Genomic DNA, 21,494 nt, shown 5'->3' with positions numbered 1-21,494 from the left:
CTGGAGCATGTCGATTTAAACAACTGAAAATAACTTTGCATGCCCGTTTAGTAGCTTTGTGTCGACCATCCAGCACGGTTGTACTCACCCCATTTTGTGAACGGCAATAACATGCTGCCTGATGTAATTGATAACCCTTTATAAAGTGCAGATTCCAAGTTCAGCCTCAATCTCTGCCCATATTTGTTCCATTATTTTGTGGTACATAAAAAACACAAGACATCACACAGATGAGCTTCTCTTCTGTTTGTGAGGTCCAAAATACCTGTGTTCCTTACTCCTTGTTGCTGCATTATATGAATTGCACTTCCTCATGAGCATTCATTGGTTGTCAGCTGTCATGCTCACAGATCCCACCTGTACGACAAAAGACATAATCAAACATGTTTGATTTTTTTTGGAGAGCATTGTGGACTAATTGGAGTGAGTTGTTTGGCATGTCATATTACATACTGTCTTCATGGAAGTGTACTTCTGACTGCCTCAGACTTACTAAGATTATGTAATTGAAGGCTACGACTGAAAATCCCAGGTAAAGTCCTATATGGGCCGGTTTATGCCACATGCTCAGAGTGTGTATGCACACATATCTTGTCTGCCATGCGTTCCCAGAGTTCATTTGACACTTTCTCTGAGCACCTCCTCAGAAATGAACAAAATGAACATGACACATGTGCGAGTTGCAGTACCATCAAAACATTGAGGGGTGTAGTGTGTTCAAGTTGGAATGTGACAGCAGGCCACTTTGATCCTGTAGGATCTGCAATGTGTGTTCTTCAATGTTGGATGAATGGTTCGATGTGGTGAAGCAAATCAGCAAACTTAAATCCTGACATACAAATGTATTCGTGGTGCTTTTCTTCATCTGTTTCTCGCATAAGCAATACAAGCATTGCATATTCCCCATCGTAATGACACAGTACATTTTAGATGTCTCACCATATTTTGTGCTTTTGTTCCATCTGTTTTTGCACCTTCTCTGCAGCATCAGAGTGTATGGCAGTGTATTTGAGCTACAGAGCTACAAAGAAAAAAAAATAAGGACACAGTGAAGAGAAAAAGGTCTATTTCATGATTAAAGTGGAAATTTCTACTTCAATCACGTAGTTTATTTTGTCATTAAAGTAGAGCGTCATCTTAAAACTGACCCAGTTGTTAATCACTATGTGTTCCTGGGGCTTCCTCCTGCGCCGACAGCAATGCCAGGCAGTGATTGCCACTCAGAACACATTAAACTTATGATATTCCAACTTCTACATGTTTATAATCCTTAGATTTATATTTCATAGCACTTTCTTGGTGAAATGTGTTGAAGCATGTATGTTACATTTTACAGGTAAGTCATTAAGTTCATTTAAATAATTAATACTCTTAATAATTAGGGATGCACCGATACCACTTTTTTGGAAAACGAGTACGAGTACTTGCATTTCTGTACTCGCCGATACCGAGTACTTAATAAAAACATGATTATTAGGGTTACCACTTTTAATACAAAAAAATAAGGGACGCATACTGCAGCGGGGGCCACATCCCGTATTACCCAATCAAAAGTAGGAAAGGAGGCATCTTCATAAAATGCGTGTGGGATGATTTGCATGAGACGCTGCTTTAAAAAAAATACGGGACAAAACCCGTCCCGTATTGATTCAAAATGGGACACGCAATTTCATTCTCAAATACGGGACGATTCCGTATTTTAAAGGACGAGTGGCAACCTGTCTGGAGCATTTCCTCAAACACATGCGCTATAGCCTGGCTGGTGTGCGAGCCGCGGAATTGTTTCGCATGTAATATGGCTTGTTGCGGCGTGAAACTCTCGTCTATCCACTGGGAGGTTAGGCTAATTAGCGACACGGGGCTAACACTGCTTGTCCAAATATCCGTGGTGAAACTAAACGCAGAGGAGGCTTGCAGTAGGCTGTGGATATGTTTTTTCACGGAGTCGTGTAGTTTAGGCAGCTCCGTGTCAGTCATGTAGCGGCGGCTTGGGAAATCATACCTGGGCTCCAGAACATGGAGAAGACGCAGGAATCCCACATTTTCTACCTCTGAGAGTGGCTGGTCACTCAATGCAATGTACTCGATAATTGCCTGTGTTATTTTCACAGCACGTGGATTGTCTCTGGACATTTTCTCTCGTCTTGCAAGAGTTTGCTGCGGCGTGGGTTGTGTTGGTTTAGAAGCGTGGGTGAACTCTTTGTACTCGTTGTCGTGTTGGGATTTTAGGTGCTTGATTAAATTACTTGTGTTAAATGCGCTACCTTTTGAGCCTCCTCTGGACAATTTCGCTGAGCACAATTTGCAGTCCGCCTTTGTTTTGTCGTCTTCATTCACTTTGAAATAGTTCCACACGGCTGACATGTCTCGCCTCGCCTTCTTCCTGCTCTGAGCTGCAGCCGTGGCCTGGGGGCGGGCACTCGGCGCCTGTGATTAACCCCTTACACGCCGCTCAAACATAGACATTTCTCAGACCATGGTATCGGTCCCCGGTATCGGGGGACTTTTAACGAGTACGAGTACTTTAGAAAATGTGGTATCGAGGCCAATACCAGATACTGGTATCGGTATCGGTGCATCCCTATTAATAATTACACTTGGGGGTGGCTTGGTAGCATAGCGGTTGTGCTGCTGCCTTGCAGTAGGGAGTCGCATCCCTTGTGTTCCCTGCCTGGAGTTTGTATGTTTTCCTGTGGGTTTTGTAGAAAAGAATATTCTTAAAGTTCATGATTTGCATATATTCAAAGAGAATCGTAAACATATATGAAAATAGGTGTTATATCCTAATGCACACTAGTATAGTAAGGGTTAAACCATAAACATCCTCTGCCTGTCTATTTTATTAATTTTCTCTTTGCAGCTGCAAACCACCAATGTGTTGCTGCTAAGCTTAAAAACTTCACTCAAGGACATTGTGTACTTTTAGAGGGCTAAAACAAGCCATTGTTTTAAGAAATGCAGCCATTGAGGCTTTGGCCATGAGAGAAAACCAGCCCGTTTGCTTCCATATGCAGTGGCTGGGCCTCTTCCTCTCTGTCTGCCTGCCTGGACAGGTGATGACAAGTCAAGGAAAATGTAGTTTATAAGAAACAGCGTTCTTGTTTTAGGGGTGCAGCTACCCCAACCTTTAGCCCAATATCTTATGTGTGGGTCCGCCTAATTTTGATTTTTTGTTGGGAATAGATTGATAAATAAGTTTTGGACACCTGCACAAGGTATGAAGTAATGATGGCAGTTTCTGTCAAGTGATGGACATTAGGTAATGAGTATTTTGCATAAGTGATAACAATTGTAATAAATGCAAGCTCGCTGAATTTGCTAATTGCTCATTTCATTTGATTTGATTTCGGTCCGTGTATGCACCACGCAATAAAATTGGATTTTGCTACCTTCCTGGAACTTCGTGTACCTTCTTTGAGCAACATGTTTCTGACACAGACAACAGTTTCCATAGTGTGCTCCAGTTTCCTTCCAAGGACATGCAGGTTTGGGGATTTCGTGATGTTAAAATGACGCTACTATATGCGTGCGCTTATATTTGCCTTGCATGAGCTGATTCCCCGTCCAGAGATTATTTCTACCTCGTGCCTAATGCAAGCTGGAATGGGCGCATCTCTGGGTTGATAGATGCAATCATTAAACATCCATCCTTTTCAGAGATGGCAAGGTGTCCTGGGAACTTAATGGATGCTTCTGCAATTCACAACACAGTGAAGCCAAATGTTGTTTTCTTACCGTGATGATATCTTGCACTGCCACCTCGTGGAATCCTCCAGATGTACATAAATTTAGTGCATGTACAAGTATAAATAGTACACTGCTTGCGTATCAGTAGCATCCACAGGCACACACGTATCACTGTGTGAAGTATAAACCTGGCTTAATGAGGTATGGCCTTTAAATCATGCACTGCAGGAGATAATTGTATTGCATTGTAATATTAATTTATCTATTTAGCCTTTTTATTTTGCACCCTTTTCACACTAAAAGATTTAGATTATGTGCATAAAATGCAGTCCTAGTAAAAGAAGAGTCTGCAGTCCACAAGTCATTTGTTTCTTATTTTAAGAATTTATTTTTCTTTTTATCTTTTATCTCCAACAAATTTAGAATTAATATTTTTATCTTTCCTCAGAATCTGTATGAGAGCATTAAAAATGAACCCTTTAAAATCCCAGAAGATGATGGGAATGACTTGACGCATACATTCTTCAACCCTGACAGAGAGGGTTGGCTTCTGAAGCTTGGTAAGTGGTATCAGAAGAAAAGATTGGGAGGCTATGAGGTGACTTTTGACCAGTATTCTGAAATTAGGTTATCTTAATTTTGTCTATCAAGTCACAGGTGAAAGGATTGTTTGCTTGCACAGAACATGATCATAACAGTGTCCGATTTAGTTCCACCCTGTGTGTACTACTTTTGGAGTACTGTCTTCATTGGTCTAGCTCATTTATTAAACACACAATTTTCTTCAAGCAAGTTTTTAAGCATTATCTTCGCATGAATTTCACATGAAAGTCATTACCTTCCATATTACTTTAGAAGAAAACAGATTTCCAGGTCACTGATTTTCTTCAGTGTTATTGTTGTTTGGAAGTAATACTGTTAAAATTTGGAACTTTTACATATTTTTAATGGTTTTATCATAACATGATACTGGAGGAAATTTACATATTTTTACATTTTGAAAGGAGTAGCTGTTTCTGTGAAATTAACAAGGAGAAAAGGTAATAATGATGCTATGTTTCTGAAAGGAAAGATCTAAAATACATAACACGCAGCCCAAATGCTTTGCAGTTTTTTGTTACTAGAGTATAAAAGTCAGCAAATTGTAAACCTATAAATAGGAGAAAAGATAAATTGGGAAGGGTGCAATATCTCATTAAAGAAAAAGCTGGCATGCTCTTGCCCATCCTTTCATTTGTCTGTTTTTAAACTGGGTTGAAGGTATTAAGTGAAAGATTCCATTGGGCAAGCGTTTAATTGAAATTCTCACAAGACCTTCCATGTAATCTTTCATTATTGCAATCCTCAAAAGATAACATTGAAACAGCAATAACAGCCACTGTACTTTATAGTTTTGCTCCCCTCTTTCTCTTTCTTGAACTCAACCACGTCACATCGATCCAAAGAACATCTATGGAAGGAATCTTCACTCAAAGTCATGGAGGGCTGCAGTGGCTATATAATTTCATTCCAACTACCAGTTTCTTAATTAGGAGACAGTTGTTGGTAATAATGAAACTTGGTATGTAACTATATTGCTTGTTAGGGCTTTCATTCATTCAAGGCAAATTTAAGTTCATTGTAGCTTCCTTTTCTGAGAACATTATCCATATGTTTTGTGAAATGGAACATGTTTGCTCTTCACGATCCTCCCTCTTCTTTCAAATATTTTTATAAACAGTTTATTAGCACACTTTCATGATGCACATTCACAAATGTAAATAAAACAAAGTTAGCTGGAAAGCTGGTGGTATCTTTATTTGCATTTCATTATTAACTGTGGCTGGTTAATAAAACAGAAAACCATTAAAACCTAAATGCAGCTGCTTAAAAGTAAAGTAGACAAGGGTTCTAAATTGTAACAAGTGAGCTAACTAAAATTAAGTAAAAAAAAAATATACTGCTTTAGCAGAAAACAAATGGGTTCTAATTAAGAAATTGATTGAAGTGAAAACCTGTAGCTGGCATGAGCGGGAAGGTCCCTAACCAATAGTGTCTCATTTTGTCCAAGCTGCAGTAGACCTATAACACTTTTCACATATTGCTGCTGTCATTCACTTTATGAACTGCAGCTTTTCTGTGGACGTATTATTTAATATTAATTTACAAAATGTATACATGTATAGCACATAAGGAACCCTTTGTAAGTACTAGAACAGAAATAAAGATAAGTCACATTATCTGTGTTATATGCTAGCTCAAATTATTGTAACTTTTAAATTGTTGCATACGAGGGTTGTCTGGGTTCCGCGCGGAATCACTCGAAATAAGTAGCCAAGGATTTTTTTTTCTATTTTTCTCATGTACTTCGATCCTTTTTAAACTTTTTCCAAGTATTCACTGCCAATATCAATGCACTTTTGGGCTCTTCTGACCCACGCCGCAAAACACTCGCGAAAGGCTGTCTTTGGGAGGTTGTCCAGCTATTCTTTGACAGCTGCAATCAGTTCCTCTCGAGTTTCGAAGTTGTGGCCTCGCAGGGGTTCTGTCACCTTCGGGAAGAGCCAAAAGTCACATGGTGCAAGATCAGGCGAGTAGGGTGGCGGGTTCAAAACGTTGACACCACTGTCTTCAATGAAATGCTTCGTCGCATCAGCCGTGTGGCCTGGCGCATTGTCATGATGCAAAAAGTGCCTTCGCAAGTTCTTGGACTGGCCTCTAGCCATCGCAGAAAAAACGTCAGGCAGGCACTGAGTGGTGTACCACTCAGAGGTCACAGTTTTCCTCTCCATCAGCGGAATTGACGCGACAATGCCATTGATGTTGAAAAAGATGGCAAACATGGTGCGTTCCACCGAGCAGATTAAACCATCAGAAAAGTCATAAAAAATCATCACTCGAAAGTCACGCACGCACGGAGTCGGGAGCTTCGCCGCTAGCGCCGGCTGTGCACTCTCAGTTCGTTTGCTTCTCGTGTTCATTCTGAAGGAAGAGAGGGAGCAAAACATCTGAACAAAAACATACAACCACTTGAATAATCCCTCTACACAGCAGAACAGGTTTCGACAGGCTGTCACTCGACAAACGATAAAATTCCGCGCGGAACCCAGACAACCCTCGTATGTACCAAGACTACATCATTTGTAATTTTCCACAAAACCCAGTGTTATCCAAGAATTCAGATATGTGATCTTAGCAGTTCTTTGCACACATTGGTAGTGTTCATTCCTACTGCACTCTGTATTTCTGTAATGAAACTTCTGTTCCAAGTAGTAGTCAAATCATGTGTTTACTTAAAATTTAAAAGTTAGAAATGGTAGTGTTTCAGTACCTAGGTATAGTAAACATTGCTATTGATGGTGTGAATTTATGTTTTGCAGTTTTCAAGGTATTGAAGTATTGCAGTTTTCCTAAAAGTATTACACTTTTCAAGAGCAAGCAGTCCATACAATGAACTATACTGGATTTTGCTTGCTCACATTTTCAGAATCATACAGTTTGCCACGTTTTTTTGTGTGTGTGTCAGCAGAAGCAGCATATTTGCAATCAGTGAATTTAGAGCTTGAAGCCAATTGGTGCCGACCATGTACTGCAAAATCACTAATTTGGATTAAGGGCTTTGGAACTTCAAGCCAGTTTGGTTTTATAGGGGTTTGAATTTACATTCTTAGAAGTATGTGTAATGACATTTGAACTGTAAGCAAAAGTGTGTCAATGATGTGATTACTTTTAGGAATTCAACAATTTTCTTTGTCAGTTGCCTTCATTCATAACTCTGTCAGGATTTTATTTTATGTTTCAGTCTATCTTTATATTTTGCTTTTATGGGCACCTTCTATATTTATTATTGTGTATCTGTCATGATGTTCTAGAACCAGTTAGCAGGGTATGATTTGATTTAATTTCTTTTCTTTTCTTCCTCCATTTGTTTGTTTGTTTGTTTTTTTCCATGATTTTGGGTGTTCTCTAACTTCCCCCAATCTTCAGGAGGTATGTACACACCTGTTCTGTAGCCCATAGCTCTGCTCCTGGGTGCTTTGGTGGTCGGCCATGCTTTTGACAATTTACTACTTACTGCAGGGTTTAGCAGTTTGGTTTTTTTTTTCTTCTTTTTTTTTGGTTTATGTTTGAGAAATACTTTTATTCAGATCTATGTTGTTCTTCAAGCTGGTGGTTGTCCATGTTCTGCTTCTTTGTCTCAGGCACGAGGTGGCCTCATAGCTGTTCAGTGTTGCTGTGATGGTGACTGTAGATCTCTGCTGGAAGCTGTAGTATTCCCCTTTATTAGGATGGTGCACCACAGGGCTTTTCAGACATCACCACAGCCCCACAGATGCTTTTCTGTTACTTATCCCAGCTTCCTCATGTTGTAATTGATTGTCAAATGTGCCCATTTTGTAAAATATAATACTGCAGCCATGCCTCTCTTACTACAGCTCTGCTATATTGACGCTACAGTGGACTAAAATCGTAATTTCTTAGGGTATGTTACTGGACTGCTGGGAATTAACGGTGGCATAACATCTGGAGGCCTCAGGCCAGAAGAAGAATAAAAGCTTGTACCAGAGACATGGTGGGAGGGTCACAATGAAATTGGAGGTTGAGAGCAGTAACTTGAGGAAGTGTGGAAATGTAACAAAATATTAACACTTCAGTGTGAACCTCGCTTCAATTACAGACCCTCCTGTGGGGCTGAGGGTGGTGCACCCAGTCCAGTAACAACTTTTCCAACCTCAAATGATCATTAACCACATTTCCAACTCAATCTTGACTTAAAAGTGTTTACTTTTTCACTGTGTTGTCTTTGTCCTTGATCGCAGTTTTTTTGTGTGTTTTTTTTATATATATTTATCATTGTCATGTGTCGCCTGCTTGCAAGTGGGTTAACTGTCAGCTGCATATTCTGTAAAAACTACTTCTGCAGGAAGAAATCTTTAGAGTTAGGCATATATGTTCAGAGGCTGATTGCTTATACATATCAATTGCGCAACCATTTACCTCAAAATTAAACACTTGTGGTTCTCACCATATGTCTCTGGTTATGATTAGCAGAAATTGAATAATTAAAGAATAGAAGTTGAGCACACTGCCTCATTTTGGAGAATGTTGTCAGCTGATCCACACAAGTAAAACCAGTGTATGCATGGATATATTCAGTAAGTCATGCCAGATTGGAGATACAAATGGCTGGCTGCTAAATACACTCCATTAAGGGAACAGCTCATACTCTTCATGCATGATGTATGAAAGAGACCAAATGTTCTGTCAACTGTCAAGAGCATTAAAACAGGGAGCCCCTTTTGTGGGCTTTTGTAAGACATTAATGACTGTGTTTTTTTTTTTGGTTTTTTTTTGTTATTAGGTCTGGAATGGACATCTGTAAAGCCTAGCAGTCCAGTATATAATGAATAAAACTAGGCTTTCACTATATATGTCCACAGAACAAAACCTGAAAAGTATTTACAGTTTTGCAAGTGCATTTTTTAAATCAAATGCGGATGGTGTTGTAGAGTGTATTTATTTAACTGTATTTATTGTTGCTTGACTTCAAGAGAACAATTGGTTTTCAGAATTTTTTTACTTTGGAGAGAGGAAGATGATCCGTGCCCTCTGAAGCATAGTCCTATTCTTTTGCTGATGCACGTGCTATCTATATGATCGTGCTCAGAAAATTCTGATTTATATGGACTGATACAAGAAGAGAAGAAAAGTTGACTGAGAGCAGAAGTTCTTTTTTACAAAGCAAACCTGCAGATCAGCCTCTTTGCTATATGTAGCAGCTTTCATTTGTCCTTGTCTGCGTTTACTCCTGCTGTCTATCACAGAATGTAGTCCTGCCCTGACTCAGTGTTTTTGCCTCTTAGGTGGTCGTGTTAAAACATGGAAGAGGCGGTGGTTTATCCTCACAGACAACTGCCTGTATTATTTTGAATACACCACAGTGAGTACAGCTTGTGAAACTGCCAACACATCGGTTCTGTAGATAGATAGATAGATAGATACGTAGGCCAGCTGTCTTAATAAGCCTTTTATCTAGAATAAACTGGAGTCCATTTGAAGTTATTGTTCACTACCTTTGTGATTCCCATTAGGCTGTAGGATAGTGATGGGAAGAAGGACACATTACATCTAATACAGTGGCTGATGAATGTATTTCAGTGTTTTGTTTTCCATTTGACCAAAGGACTATTACATTTTTCTCAGTCAGTGTGAGATTTTCATTTAACATTTACTATGTGAAACAGCTTTGTGAAAAAAAACATTTTCATATATTCTAAGATGCACCAAAAGCTGAAGCTTAAAGCATCTTTGAATTTTGCAACCCTAGAATGGATCTGTTGCTTTGCTGAGTTTTTAAAAGTCACAGATATATGATAATGCAAGATGTAAATTACATGGGGTAATGCCAGTGGACAGGGCTCCTGGAGAGAAAAACTGTTTTGCCAAGGAAAGATGTGCAATTTACTATTTTTCTTTTTATTAAAGGATAAGGAACCTAGAGGAATTATTCCTTTAGAAAATCTAAGTATTCGAGAAGTGGAAGACTCCAAAAAGCCGGTAAATGTTAAGAGTTTGACTTGATGTACTGATGAGAGCTGGGTTTCATACAGTAACATTTCAACACAAGTATGGCTGCTTAAGCAGCTTCCTCAGGATTTTTAGTTTGATTTTAATTTTTGTAACTCTCTCAGTGAGCCAGAAACTAGTAGTTTTATAGTGTGTACCTCTACTTGTTCAGCAATTTATTAAATATGTCAAAACACATGGGATTTCAATAGAAAGCATTATATACAATTGCCAATAAACAAAAAAAATGTGGAAAATGCACTTTATGAAAAATAAAGAGAAAATGGCAATGCTTCAGTTAATTATAGCATTTTGGGGACAAACAACATCTTTTAATTTTATGCTTGCTTACACTCAGGTGTATCAGGCATCTGTAAATTCCAAAACAGTAATTGGTTGTGATGTCTGTCACTGCACCTTGTTTATTTTACTACATTGACTATTCTGAGTGTTAACATTGAGGTTAGCCTGAAAAACTGGAAGTTTAAGGGTAAAATTTCACAAATAAAGAAATTGCAATGCAAGTTGATATTGCTATAAAAATATTCTACTATAATTATGTACAAGATTAATAGAGAAATTGTAACCATTTTTGTTTTGTAAAATATTGTGTGATGGTGCACTATATGAGGTTTGCTTTATAGAACAGGTATTCACAGTATCTGAAAATAGTACTTAGGACCAGTCATGGAAATACATTAATTTAAGAGTGAGTTCATGTGCCACTCTATGATATTAATTAGGAAAAATGTCCAATTATTTCTCAGTATTTTACCCCCCATGTTTTTTTTTTTTTACAGCTACTGTTACGTCATCTCAAATGGCCGGGGGGGATACGCAGTTGCACACTTGCCTTACCTACTACCTGCTAAACCCTAGAATATTTTGCACAGAGTTTTTAATGGAGGAAATTGAGGGGTTGAGATTAAGCCAATCCCCCATTGTTTATTCCAATGGATGTTACAAAATGTACATTTTACTCATTATGAAGAACATTTTTTTGTGATATCTTGTACAGTGAGCTTTTAAATTCACTTACTGATTACAACTGTGCTGCATGTATTTAAAATTTTATCACATTTACGACTAGCCATGCATTTGTCTGTATACAGTGGTGTGAAAAACTATTTGCCCCCTTCCTGATTTCTTATTCTTTTGCATGTTTGTCACACAAAATGTTTCTGATCATCAAACACATTTAACCATTAGTCAAATATAACACAAGTAAACACAAAATGCAGTTTGTAAATGGTGGTTTTTATTATTTAGGGAGAAAAAAAAATCCAAACCTACATGGCCCTGTGTGAAAAAGTAATTGCCCCCTGAACCTAATAACTGGTTGGGCCACCCTTAGCAGCAATAACTGCAATCAAGCGTTTGCGATAACTTGCAATGAGTCTTTTACAGCGCTCTGGAGGAATTTTGGCCCACTCATCTTTGCAAAATTGTTGTAATTCAGCTTTATTTGAGGGTTTTCTAGCATGAACCGCCTTTTTAAGGTCATGCCATAGCATCTCAATTGGATTCAGGTCAGGACTTTGACTAGGCCACTCCAAAGTCTTCATTTTGTTTTTCTTCAGCCATTCAGAGGTGGATTTGCTGGTGTGTTTTGGGTCATTGTCCTGTTGCAGCACCCAAGATCGCTTCAGCTTGAGTTGACGAACAGATGGCCGGACATTCTCCTTCAGGATTTTTTGGTAGACAGTAGAATTCATGGTTCCATCTATCACAGCAAGCCTTCCAGGTCCTGAAGCAGCAAAACAACCCCAGACCATCACACTACCACCACCATATTTTACTGTTGGTATGATGTTCTTTTTCTGAAATGCTGTGTTCCTTTTACGCCACATGTAACGGGACATTTGCCTTCCAAAAAGTTCAACTTTTGACTCATCAGTCCACAAGGTATTTTCCCAAAAGTCTTGGCAATCATTGAGATGTTTCTTAGCAAAATTGAGACGAGCCCTAATGTTCGTTTTGCTTAACAGTGGTTTGCGTCTTGGAAATCTGCCATGCAGGCTGTTTTTGCCCAGTCTCTTTCTTATGGTGGAGTCGTGAACACTGACCTTAATTGAGGCAAGTGAGGCCTGCAGTTCTTTAGACGTTGTCCTGGGGTCTTTTGTGACCTCTCAGATGAGTCGTCTCTGCGCTCTTGGGGTAATTTTGGTCGGCCGGCCACTCCTGGGAAGGTTTACCACTGTTCCATGTTTTTGCCATTTGTGGATAATGGCTCTCACTGTGGTTCGCTGGAGTCCCAAAGCTTTAGAAATGGCTTTATAACCTTTACCAGACTGATAGATCTCAATTACTTCTGTTCTCATTTGTTCCCGAATTTCTTTGGATCTTGGCATGATGTCTAGCTTTTGAGGTGCTTTTGGTCTACTTCTCTGTGTCAGGCAGCTCCTATTTAAGTGATTTCTTGATTGAAACAGGTGTGGCAGTAATCAGGCCTGGGGGTGGCTACGGAAATTGAACTCAGGTGTGATACACCACAGTTAGGTTATTTTTTAACAAGGGGGCAATTACTTTTTCACACAGGGCCATGTAGGTTTGGATTTTTTTTCTCCCTAAATAATAAAAACCATCGTTTAAAAACTGCATTTTGTGTTTACTTGTGTTATATTTGAGTAATGGTTAAATGTGTTTGATGATCAGAAACATTTTGTGTGACAAACATGCAAAAGAATAAGAAATCAGGAAGGGGGCAAATAGTTTTTCACACCACTGTATGTGTGTGTGTGTGTGTGTGTGTGTATATATATATATATATATATATATATATATATATATATATATATATACAGGTACTCGTCGACATACGACCTATGCAAGTTACGACTGTTCGACTTTACGACGCGTTTGACTGTTTCCCCCGCCAGCTGTTGGCAGCGCCAGTTTCCCGCACTCTCAAGTCTCGCTACGCAGCAGTAAAAATATACGCAGCAGTGTTGCCCCACGTGTGTTTGTGTCTTGTTGTTTTGGCAATTTTCGATAATAATATAACCCTAACATATAACCCTATAATATTAACACTAATAGCAGCTTTCTACTCAAAACGGCAAACTTGAGAAGCTGCCAGCATCAAACCCAGAAGCTCTTGATTGGGCAGTTCTTAGGATTGCACTACGCAAGCAGTCGCATCAACTGCTTACCGCAGCCTGCTTTCTTTTTTCTTCTTGAATAAAAGCGCACTTGTTCTGTTGTACTTGTGAAAGTGTTTATTTGATATTTGGACTTCAGGCTTCACACCAGTCATTCTCAGTCACACACACCACTCACATCCACATCCACAGTTATCCCAGTCTCGTTCGTGCACAAGTTTTATATACAATCATCACATTCAAATGTTAACAGTTCCCACACACAACTGCTGACTCCCAATCAAGAGCTTCTGGGTTCGATGCTAGCAGCTTCTCGAGTTTACCGCTTTGAGTAGAGAGCTGCTGTTATTGTTAATATTATACAATAAAAACATACATTTGATTTACGTCTGTAACAACCGCTGTAAATTTATAGTGCTTGTCAAAGTTAGCGTTCACACTTGCCCCGATATGACACTGCTCTTTTCAAATAAAGACGCGCTATAACAGAGGTGAACTCAGATCAGAGAATACAGAAGCCCTCCCCGCAAGAAATGTCAACTCACAGTGTATGAATGGCGTATGGAAGAAGTGTGTTAAGCATTATGTAAATACTTTTGCTGGATTTAACAGTGAACAAGAACTTGATGAGATTCGTGAAGAAATAGTGAAACTGTCAAAAGACCTTTCATTGGAATGTGAAATGGAAGATGTCGAGGAGTTGCTAGACCGGGAATCAGGTGAACTTATGAATGAAGAGCTGATAGAATTGGAAGAAAAAAGAGTGGCGGAAGAAGAAACAAGAGAATTGGAGTAAGACGAAGAGGAGGAGGTGCCACAAAGAATGTTCACCACAAAGGGATTGTCAGAAGATTTATCTCTACCGAATAAACTCCTCGCTCATTTTGAAAAAATGGACCCAAATATTGAACGATTTGCAAGGATTGAACGGATGGCATGCAACACATTTCGTCCTTATTGCGAAATTTATGAAGAGAAAAAAAAACAAACAATTCAGACGAAGCTCACTATGTTTATGAAAAGAGTAACTCCTCCCATCACCCCGTCCGCAGCCTCGCCTGATCTGATGAAGGCGATATCGACAACCCGCAGCCAAGCACCAGTGGTGCCAGGAATTAAATGTACAGTACAGTATTTCTTGTTTTGTACGTTTTCCACATATTAAACAAATTGTACTGTAGTATGCTGTGTTTGTCTTAGAAAGTAAGAAAATGTTGATAAAATATTACTTTAAGATGATTACAATATTATTACCCAGTCTAATATGCTTACCTTAAATTAACATAGGCCGACTTACGTCCAGATCAACTTACAACCAGTCAGTCGGAACCAATCGCGGTCGTAAGTCGACAAGTACCTGTGTGTGTGTATATATATATATATATATATATATATATGTATGTGTATGCATGTATATGTGTGTGTGTGTGTATGTATGTATGTATATATATTAAATTACAGCGCATCACTTTTTCCACATTTTGTTATGTTACAGCCTTATTCCAAAATGGATTAAATTCATTTTTTTCCTCAGAATTCTACACACAACACCCCATAATGACAACGTGAAAAATGTTTACCTGAGATTTTTGCAAATTTATTAAAAATAAAAAAACTGAGAAAGCACATGTAGATAAGTATTCACAGCCTTTGCTCAACACTTTGTCGATGCACCTTTGGCAGCAAGTACAGCCTCAAGTCTTTTTGAATATGATGCCACAAGCTTGGCACACCTATCCTTGGCCAGTTTCACCCATTCATCTTTGCAGCACCTCTCAAGCTCAATCAGGTTGGATGGGAAGCGTCGGTGCACAGCCATTTTAAGATCTCTCCAGAGATGTTCAATCGGATACAAGTCTGGGCTCAGGCTGGGCCACTCAAGGACATTCACAGAGTTGTCCTGAAGCCACTCCTTTGATATCTTGGCTGTGTGCTTAGGGTCGTTGTCCTGCTGAAAGATGAACCTTCACCCCAGTCTGAGGTCAAGAGCACTCTGGAGCAGGTTTTCATCCAGGATGTCTCTGTACATTGCTGCAGTCATCTTTCCCTTTATCCTGACTAGTCTCCCAGTCCCTGCTGCTGAAAAACATCCTCACAGCATGATGCTGCCACCACCATGCTTCACTGTAGGGATGGTATTGGCCTGGTGATGAGCGGTGCCTGGTTTCCTCCAAACATGACGCCTGGCATTCACACCAAAGAGTTCAATCTTTGTCTCATCAGACCAGAGAAGTTTCTTTCTCATGGTCTGAGAGTCGTTCAGGTGCCTTTTGGCAAGCTCCAAGCAGGCTGCCATGTGCCTTTTACTAAGGAGTGGCTTCCGTCTGGCCACTCTACCATACAGGCCAGATTGATGGATTGCTGCAGAGATGGTTGTCCTTCTGGAAGTTTCTCCTCTCTCCACAGAGGAGCTCTGACAGAGTGACCATCGGGTTCTTGGTCACCTCCCTGACTAAGGCCCTTCTCAACCCCGATCGCTCAGTTTAGATGGCCAGCCAGCTCTAGGAAGAGTCCTGGTGGTTTTGAACTTCTTCCACTTACGGATGATGGCCACTGTGCTCATTGGGACCTTCAAAGCAGCAGAAAGTTTTCAGTAACCTTCCCCAGATTTGTGCCTCGAGACAATCCTGTCTCTGAGGTCTACAGACAATTCCTTTAACTTAATGCTTGGTTTGTGCTCTGACATGAACTGTCAACTGTGGACCTTATATAGACAGTTGTGTGCCTTTCCAAATCATGTCCAGTCAACTGAGTTTACCACAGGTGGACTCCAATTAAGCTGCAGAAACATCTCAAGGATGATCAGGGGAAACAGGATGCACCTGAGCTCACTTTTGAGCTTCATGGCAAAGGCAGTGAATACTTATGTACATGTGCTTTCTCAGTTTTTTTATTTTTAATAAATTTGCAAAAACCTCAAACTTTTTTCATGTTGTCATTATGGGGTGTTGTGTGTAGAATTCTGAGGAAAAGAATTAATCCATTTTGGAATAAGGCTGTAACATAACAAAATGTGGAAAAAGTGATGCGCTGTGAATACTTTCTGGATGCACTGTGTATTTTATATAATATATAAAATGTGTATATGTATGTGGAGGTGTGTATTGTTTGACTAACAATAAAAAATCGACAACAACATGTTGTTTAATTCCATGACTTGCTGCTGCTCTCCATCGGCCATAGGTGACATTTCCAAAACTATTGATTTTCCTTTATCTACAGTCAGAGTGCTTAGTGGACTTGTGCAGATCAACATTACTGAGACCATCACCTTTCCTTATTTTCAGATATTTTATGATTGACACAGGCTAGCTGCTTATGAGTTGGTTTTGTATCTTATTAATGTTAGATTGTTAATTAAGGAAAGAAGAAACAATTAAGGGGTCTGAGTCATAAGTAGTCAATTGAAATAAGGAGAAAAGAAGTGAATTAGCAGCAACAATTTATCACTAATTAAGAAATTAATTAGAATGAAAACCTGCGACCACTGTGGCCCTTGAGGTTTGAAGTAGGATACCCTTGAGAGAGAGAGTGTGTGTGTATATATATCTATATCTAAATCTATATATATCTCAAATTAAGAAAGTGAGAAGCAGAGTGATGAGGTATTTTATTAAAAGAGCATATATAATCTGCACTTGCCATTTCATCATGTAAGTCATTATACTAATTTGGTATTTAGCGTCTGGTATGGCAGTATTGGCTTCAAATAAAGGAAGGGATTTTGCAGTTCTTGCGGATAGATCAATTTATCCGTCATAAACCATATTTGGCCTGCTTGTGTATCAGTGTTTTTTTTAGAGTTTTCAGCCTAGGCACAAATGCAAATCTGATAAGAAGTAATACTTAAAACATTTAAAATATTAAACGCATTAGGCACAAATGCAAATCTGATAAGAAATAATACTTAATACATTTAAAATATTAAACGCATCAGTTTTATGATGATTAAGTTTTTTGGGTTTTGATTTGTGCCAGTAAGGTTGGCCAGAGTCTTCTCATGTGTGATTTTTGACTTCCCAGAACTGCTTTGAACTCTACATCCCTGACAACAAAGATCAAGTAATCAAGGCATGTAAAACGGAAGCAGATGGTCGTGTGGTCGAGGGAAACCATACCTTCTACAGAATTTCAGCACCTACCACAGAGGAGAAGGACGAGTGGATAAAATGCATCAAGTAAGAAGCTTGAAGCTATGCTTGTAATGTTGCTAGCACCATCTAGAAATTTCAGCTGAGGTAGTCTCATAGTGTAACTGGATTTATTCTGCTTAGCCCTGTGAATTTTGTAAAACTGAAAATTAATTTCTTGAATAAACTAACTAATGCTTATCACTCTTGAAAATGAGACAACTAAGCTTAATTTGCACCTAAGCTCTTACTTTTTTTTTACAAATCTATTACTGGGATAGATCTTTTCACAAAATATCAGTTGGAAAAGTTTATTTTGTAATGTAAAATATACAGTTTGTTTAAAGTATCTTTTAGTTTGTACGAGAGACTATTTTTCCACTTGCTAATAACCATGTGTCTGTTTAAGTCCCTGTCACACTACACAATTTCTTCGTCCTTATTTACATAATCTTTCAGATATTGTGTGCCCCAGTCATTTTGTTTGACATTATTATTATTGTTATTAACTTCAACCACGACCAATTTACAGCATCCAGCAGGATAATGTGACTGCACCCATTTTTGTGCCAATACATGCACTGCACATTAGCTATTAGGTGGTGAAGGCATGAGAGAGATCATTAGCAAATTAAGGAAAGGAGATGATTGGGAGGCCAGAATGACTAGGCCATGGTGGGCAATTTAAGAACATCGGGATACATCCCCTTTGCAAAGGGTTCCCAAAGATCTTTTTGACCACAGAGAATAAGGACTTTGGTTTTACATCCAATACCAAGTTTCCCCCTGGTGACAAATCTATCCATCCATCTGAAGGACAGTGCCATTTTTACAGAATAGTGTCCCCATCCCTGCAATGGTGCATTGGGATCCACACATAGACCCCAAGGTAAGCGCCTCCTGCTGGCCTCACCAACCCCTCTTCCAGTAGCAGCCCAAGCTTTTCCTAGATGGTCTCCCATCCAAGTACTGTACCAGGCTGAACATGTTTGGCTTCAGATGTTCTGAATTGCATGTGGAATGGCCTTCGGATAAGGTGGTCTGGCATGACACTAATTGACTGTGCAAATGCAGCAAGCTTGCAATATTTTAGAAATGTGAAATTTTGCTGAAAAGTTGCCACAAGTTGTGTAATTTGTCACCCCCTCTGATACCTAGTCATGTAATCTGATGTCCTCAAGGTTATGAGATCCAGCAACTGTTAAAATTTGACACCCCCTTCAACTAGAAGTCATGTGACACTGGCATTAATATCTATTTGAGAAATTTCGATCTGAAAAGATCGCCACTCTCTGAAATGATTACATTTACCAGAAATGGCAGAAGGACAGTAACATTTTCATGAAACACTGGGACTTACCAGTTTACAGCAGCTTTCTTAGAGAAGTCACAACAGTTTGGTGTTGAAGCTTTTCCCAGTCGTTTGGTGTTGAAGCTTTTCCCAGTCTAAGTTGTTTTTTCTTTTCAGAGCCGCCATTAGCAGAGATCCCTTCTATGAGATGCTGGCAGCCCGAAAGAAAAAGGTATCATCTACGAAGAGGCACTAGCCCAACATTTTGAGACTATTTGGCACTTGCTGTGAGAAAAAGTATTGAGTTGTCTGTTGCCACAGACTGTTCTCTCAACAAATGGTGGATTGTGGTCATGTGCGCAGACAACTACACTCAAGATTCTAGGAGCTGCCTTTTCTATTGGCTTCAACCATTGAAAACCTCCTAAGGCTGCCTTTATTGCCTTTATACCCTCTAAATTAAGAGATGGGACTGGGTAGTTCCACATCGCATTTGGCTTTTGATTACATTTTTGACTCAGCAGGTCTGAATGTGGCATCTTTGCAGCCTTTTTTTCCACCAAAAATATTTTTTGTGAAACTAATTCAATGTACACTGTTTAAAAATCTATGCTGTGTGAGCTTATTTTTCAAAATGCAAAGACATTAAGTTGCTGAAATCTTCTGGAAGAGGAAGTTGGATGGAAATTTGCTTTTGTGCTTTGGTCATCAGGAACTTCTTCTGTACCCTCCACCCCCAAAATAATTTGGAAAAAGTGTATTTTTTTTTTCTTGCCGCTTGAAAATGTTTATGGCTAAACTGATGTGGTGAACCAAAAGGTGTCGGATGGACACTGGGTTACTTGCCCGGGATTAAGGCAGAGAAAGAGAATTAATTTTTACTTGAGGAGTTGTTTTGTAGTTTACTAAGATATTTTCTTAACTACAGACACTTTTTGATAGTTCTTTTGCATACATAGTATAGGACCATTTGCTTCTTAAAAAAAAAAACCGTGCGTTCTGGATGTGACAGTACCAGCACTAGACAGCCACTCACTGGCTGGTTTGGTGGTGAGACTGGAATTGTGCAATTGAAGCAAGGTTTGCAGAAATTGTGATTTTATTTGTTTATTCCTCTGCAAACTATAAAGAAATCCAGAATGTGACTGACAGTCGACCAGTGGCAGTTTTCTGCTCGATTCTGGACAGGGTCCCACTTCAGTTGCCTTCAGAGATGTCATGTTCCCAGTAAAGGAGCGTTTTTACAGTCCTCTAAATAAAATGCGACTGCACAAGCTGCTGTGAGACAGAGCAGTGTTTTTGGGTCAGATTTTAGCCTTGTAGCATTGCTATAGGATATTTTTTATTTATTTTTTATTATCATGTTGTCAGTTACATTTTCACACTGTGAACAACTACTTTAATTGTGCAAAGGGGCAGCACCAGAGCAACAGTCAAAGTAAAGTCATTACCGGCTTTTATTTTTATTGCACAAAATGCATATGTGGTAGCTGAGCACTGAAACAGTCTTCGCATTTTCACAAAGAGAATTTCTTTACCTTTGGAACAAAAGAATTTTAATGTTGCTTCAGCTTCTTACTGAGCTTGCTTCAGTTTAGCACTTGGGCAGGCATTCAGATACCTGATGGTAGGACTCGCCTTATAAAATGTAGAAGTTCTGTTATGGTCAGGAACAGAAAAATAAAATTCTTCAAGATAGAAGAAGGCTGCAGCACCAAGAAGATGCGTATTTGAAGTGTCATGTTGCTGCATCTGAAATGACAAATATTCCAAAATGCGTTTTCACTTAGTAGACAGTTGTCTATATCTGTCGCACACTGCCATTACTTATTCTGAAAACCAGAAGACTGAAATAACGGTGTGATCATCGGGATGTTCGGTCCTCTTGACATGCTGTTGGTGGTGGTCTACTTGATGGCCAGCTTTATCCAAATTTCAGTGTTCATATTTCTTATTCTCTGTTCACCTGCCTTGCAAGTTCAAAGTAAACCTGTAACTCCTAAAGTGGCCACACAAGGGTAGTGGTGCATACTAAGGTGGGTGTCTCAAGGACCTGGTGGCCCCGTGTCATCAGACGTGAAGGAGAGCAGCACAAATGGATCAGAATCCATTAAAAACAGATAAGTCAGTTTAGGAAGAGGTCTGCTCGTTCAGTTGTGTAGACCTTAAAATGATTGTATACTGCCAGAGGTGTCGCTATAAAGGAGTCGGGTATTTTTAAGGTAAAAGCATTTTTTATTAAATCAATTTTTTGTTTTTGTTCAATGCACTAGTTATTAAGAAAGACTAAAGGATTTCTGAGACTAGATGTTTTCTGTCTATTTATCAGAGTTGTATATACTTAAATGTATAGTTTCTTTTAATTTGTATGTATAATTTTCTTTATTTTTATTCACCCAAAATAATTCTTTTGACTTCTGCCCGCATCCTGTAATCTTGGTCTGCTAAACTGGAATTAAAACAAATTGCCTAAAGCAGAGAACGCTGTGTTTGACTCCTTCACTGCCCAGTTCTTGCATTTTGCAGCTGAAAATGGGAATCTTCAGTCCTAATGGGGAAATCTGCAAAACATTTAGAATTTACATTAGGAAGCTGCATTTTTGCAATCCACATTACTGCAAAATTGATGTACGTAAGTTTGAATCAAATTTTAATTATTGTATTGTTTGTCGGGTTGGTGAATGGTCTGGCAAATCTCCCTGCACACACCAGAGTCCATTCTGCATTATGTCTCGATTT

General features: G+C 39.1%; 1 protein-coding gene across 6 annotated transcripts in view; it reads left to right on the top strand.

Annotated features, from left to right (window-relative positions):
• Positions 1–21,237, top strand: part of cyth1b (cytohesin 1b) — a 226,821-nt gene extending 205,584 nt beyond the window's left edge. For 5 of the 6 annotated variants that reach the window (XM_051918726.1, XM_028819988.2, XM_051918725.1 and 2 more), the window contains exons 9-13: positions 4,136–4,247; positions 9,531–9,607; positions 10,153–10,224; positions 17,358–17,512; positions 18,933–21,237. In XM_051918726.1, coding sequence (XP_051774686.1) covers positions 4,136–4,247; positions 9,531–9,607; positions 10,153–10,224; positions 17,358–17,512; positions 18,933–19,011 — 495 coding nt within the window. In that variant the 3' untranslated portion in view covers positions 19,012–21,237. Of the gene's footprint in view, positions 1–4,135; positions 4,248–7,653; positions 7,657–9,530; positions 9,608–10,152; positions 10,225–17,357; positions 17,513–18,932 lie in introns of all 6 variants that reach the window. The other variant, XM_051918723.1, reaches the window with a different exon arrangement.
• The last annotated feature ends 257 nt before the right edge of the window (positions 21,238–21,494 follow it).

Source organism: Erpetoichthys calabaricus, chromosome 14 (assembly GCF_900747795.2).
Source record: "Erpetoichthys calabaricus chromosome 14, fErpCal1.3, whole genome shotgun sequence".
NCBI lineage: Eukaryota > Metazoa > Chordata > Cladistia > Polypteriformes > Polypteridae > Erpetoichthys > Erpetoichthys calabaricus.
Note: the sequence above shows the minus strand (reverse complement) of the source record. Positions and strands in the feature narration are given on the sequence as shown.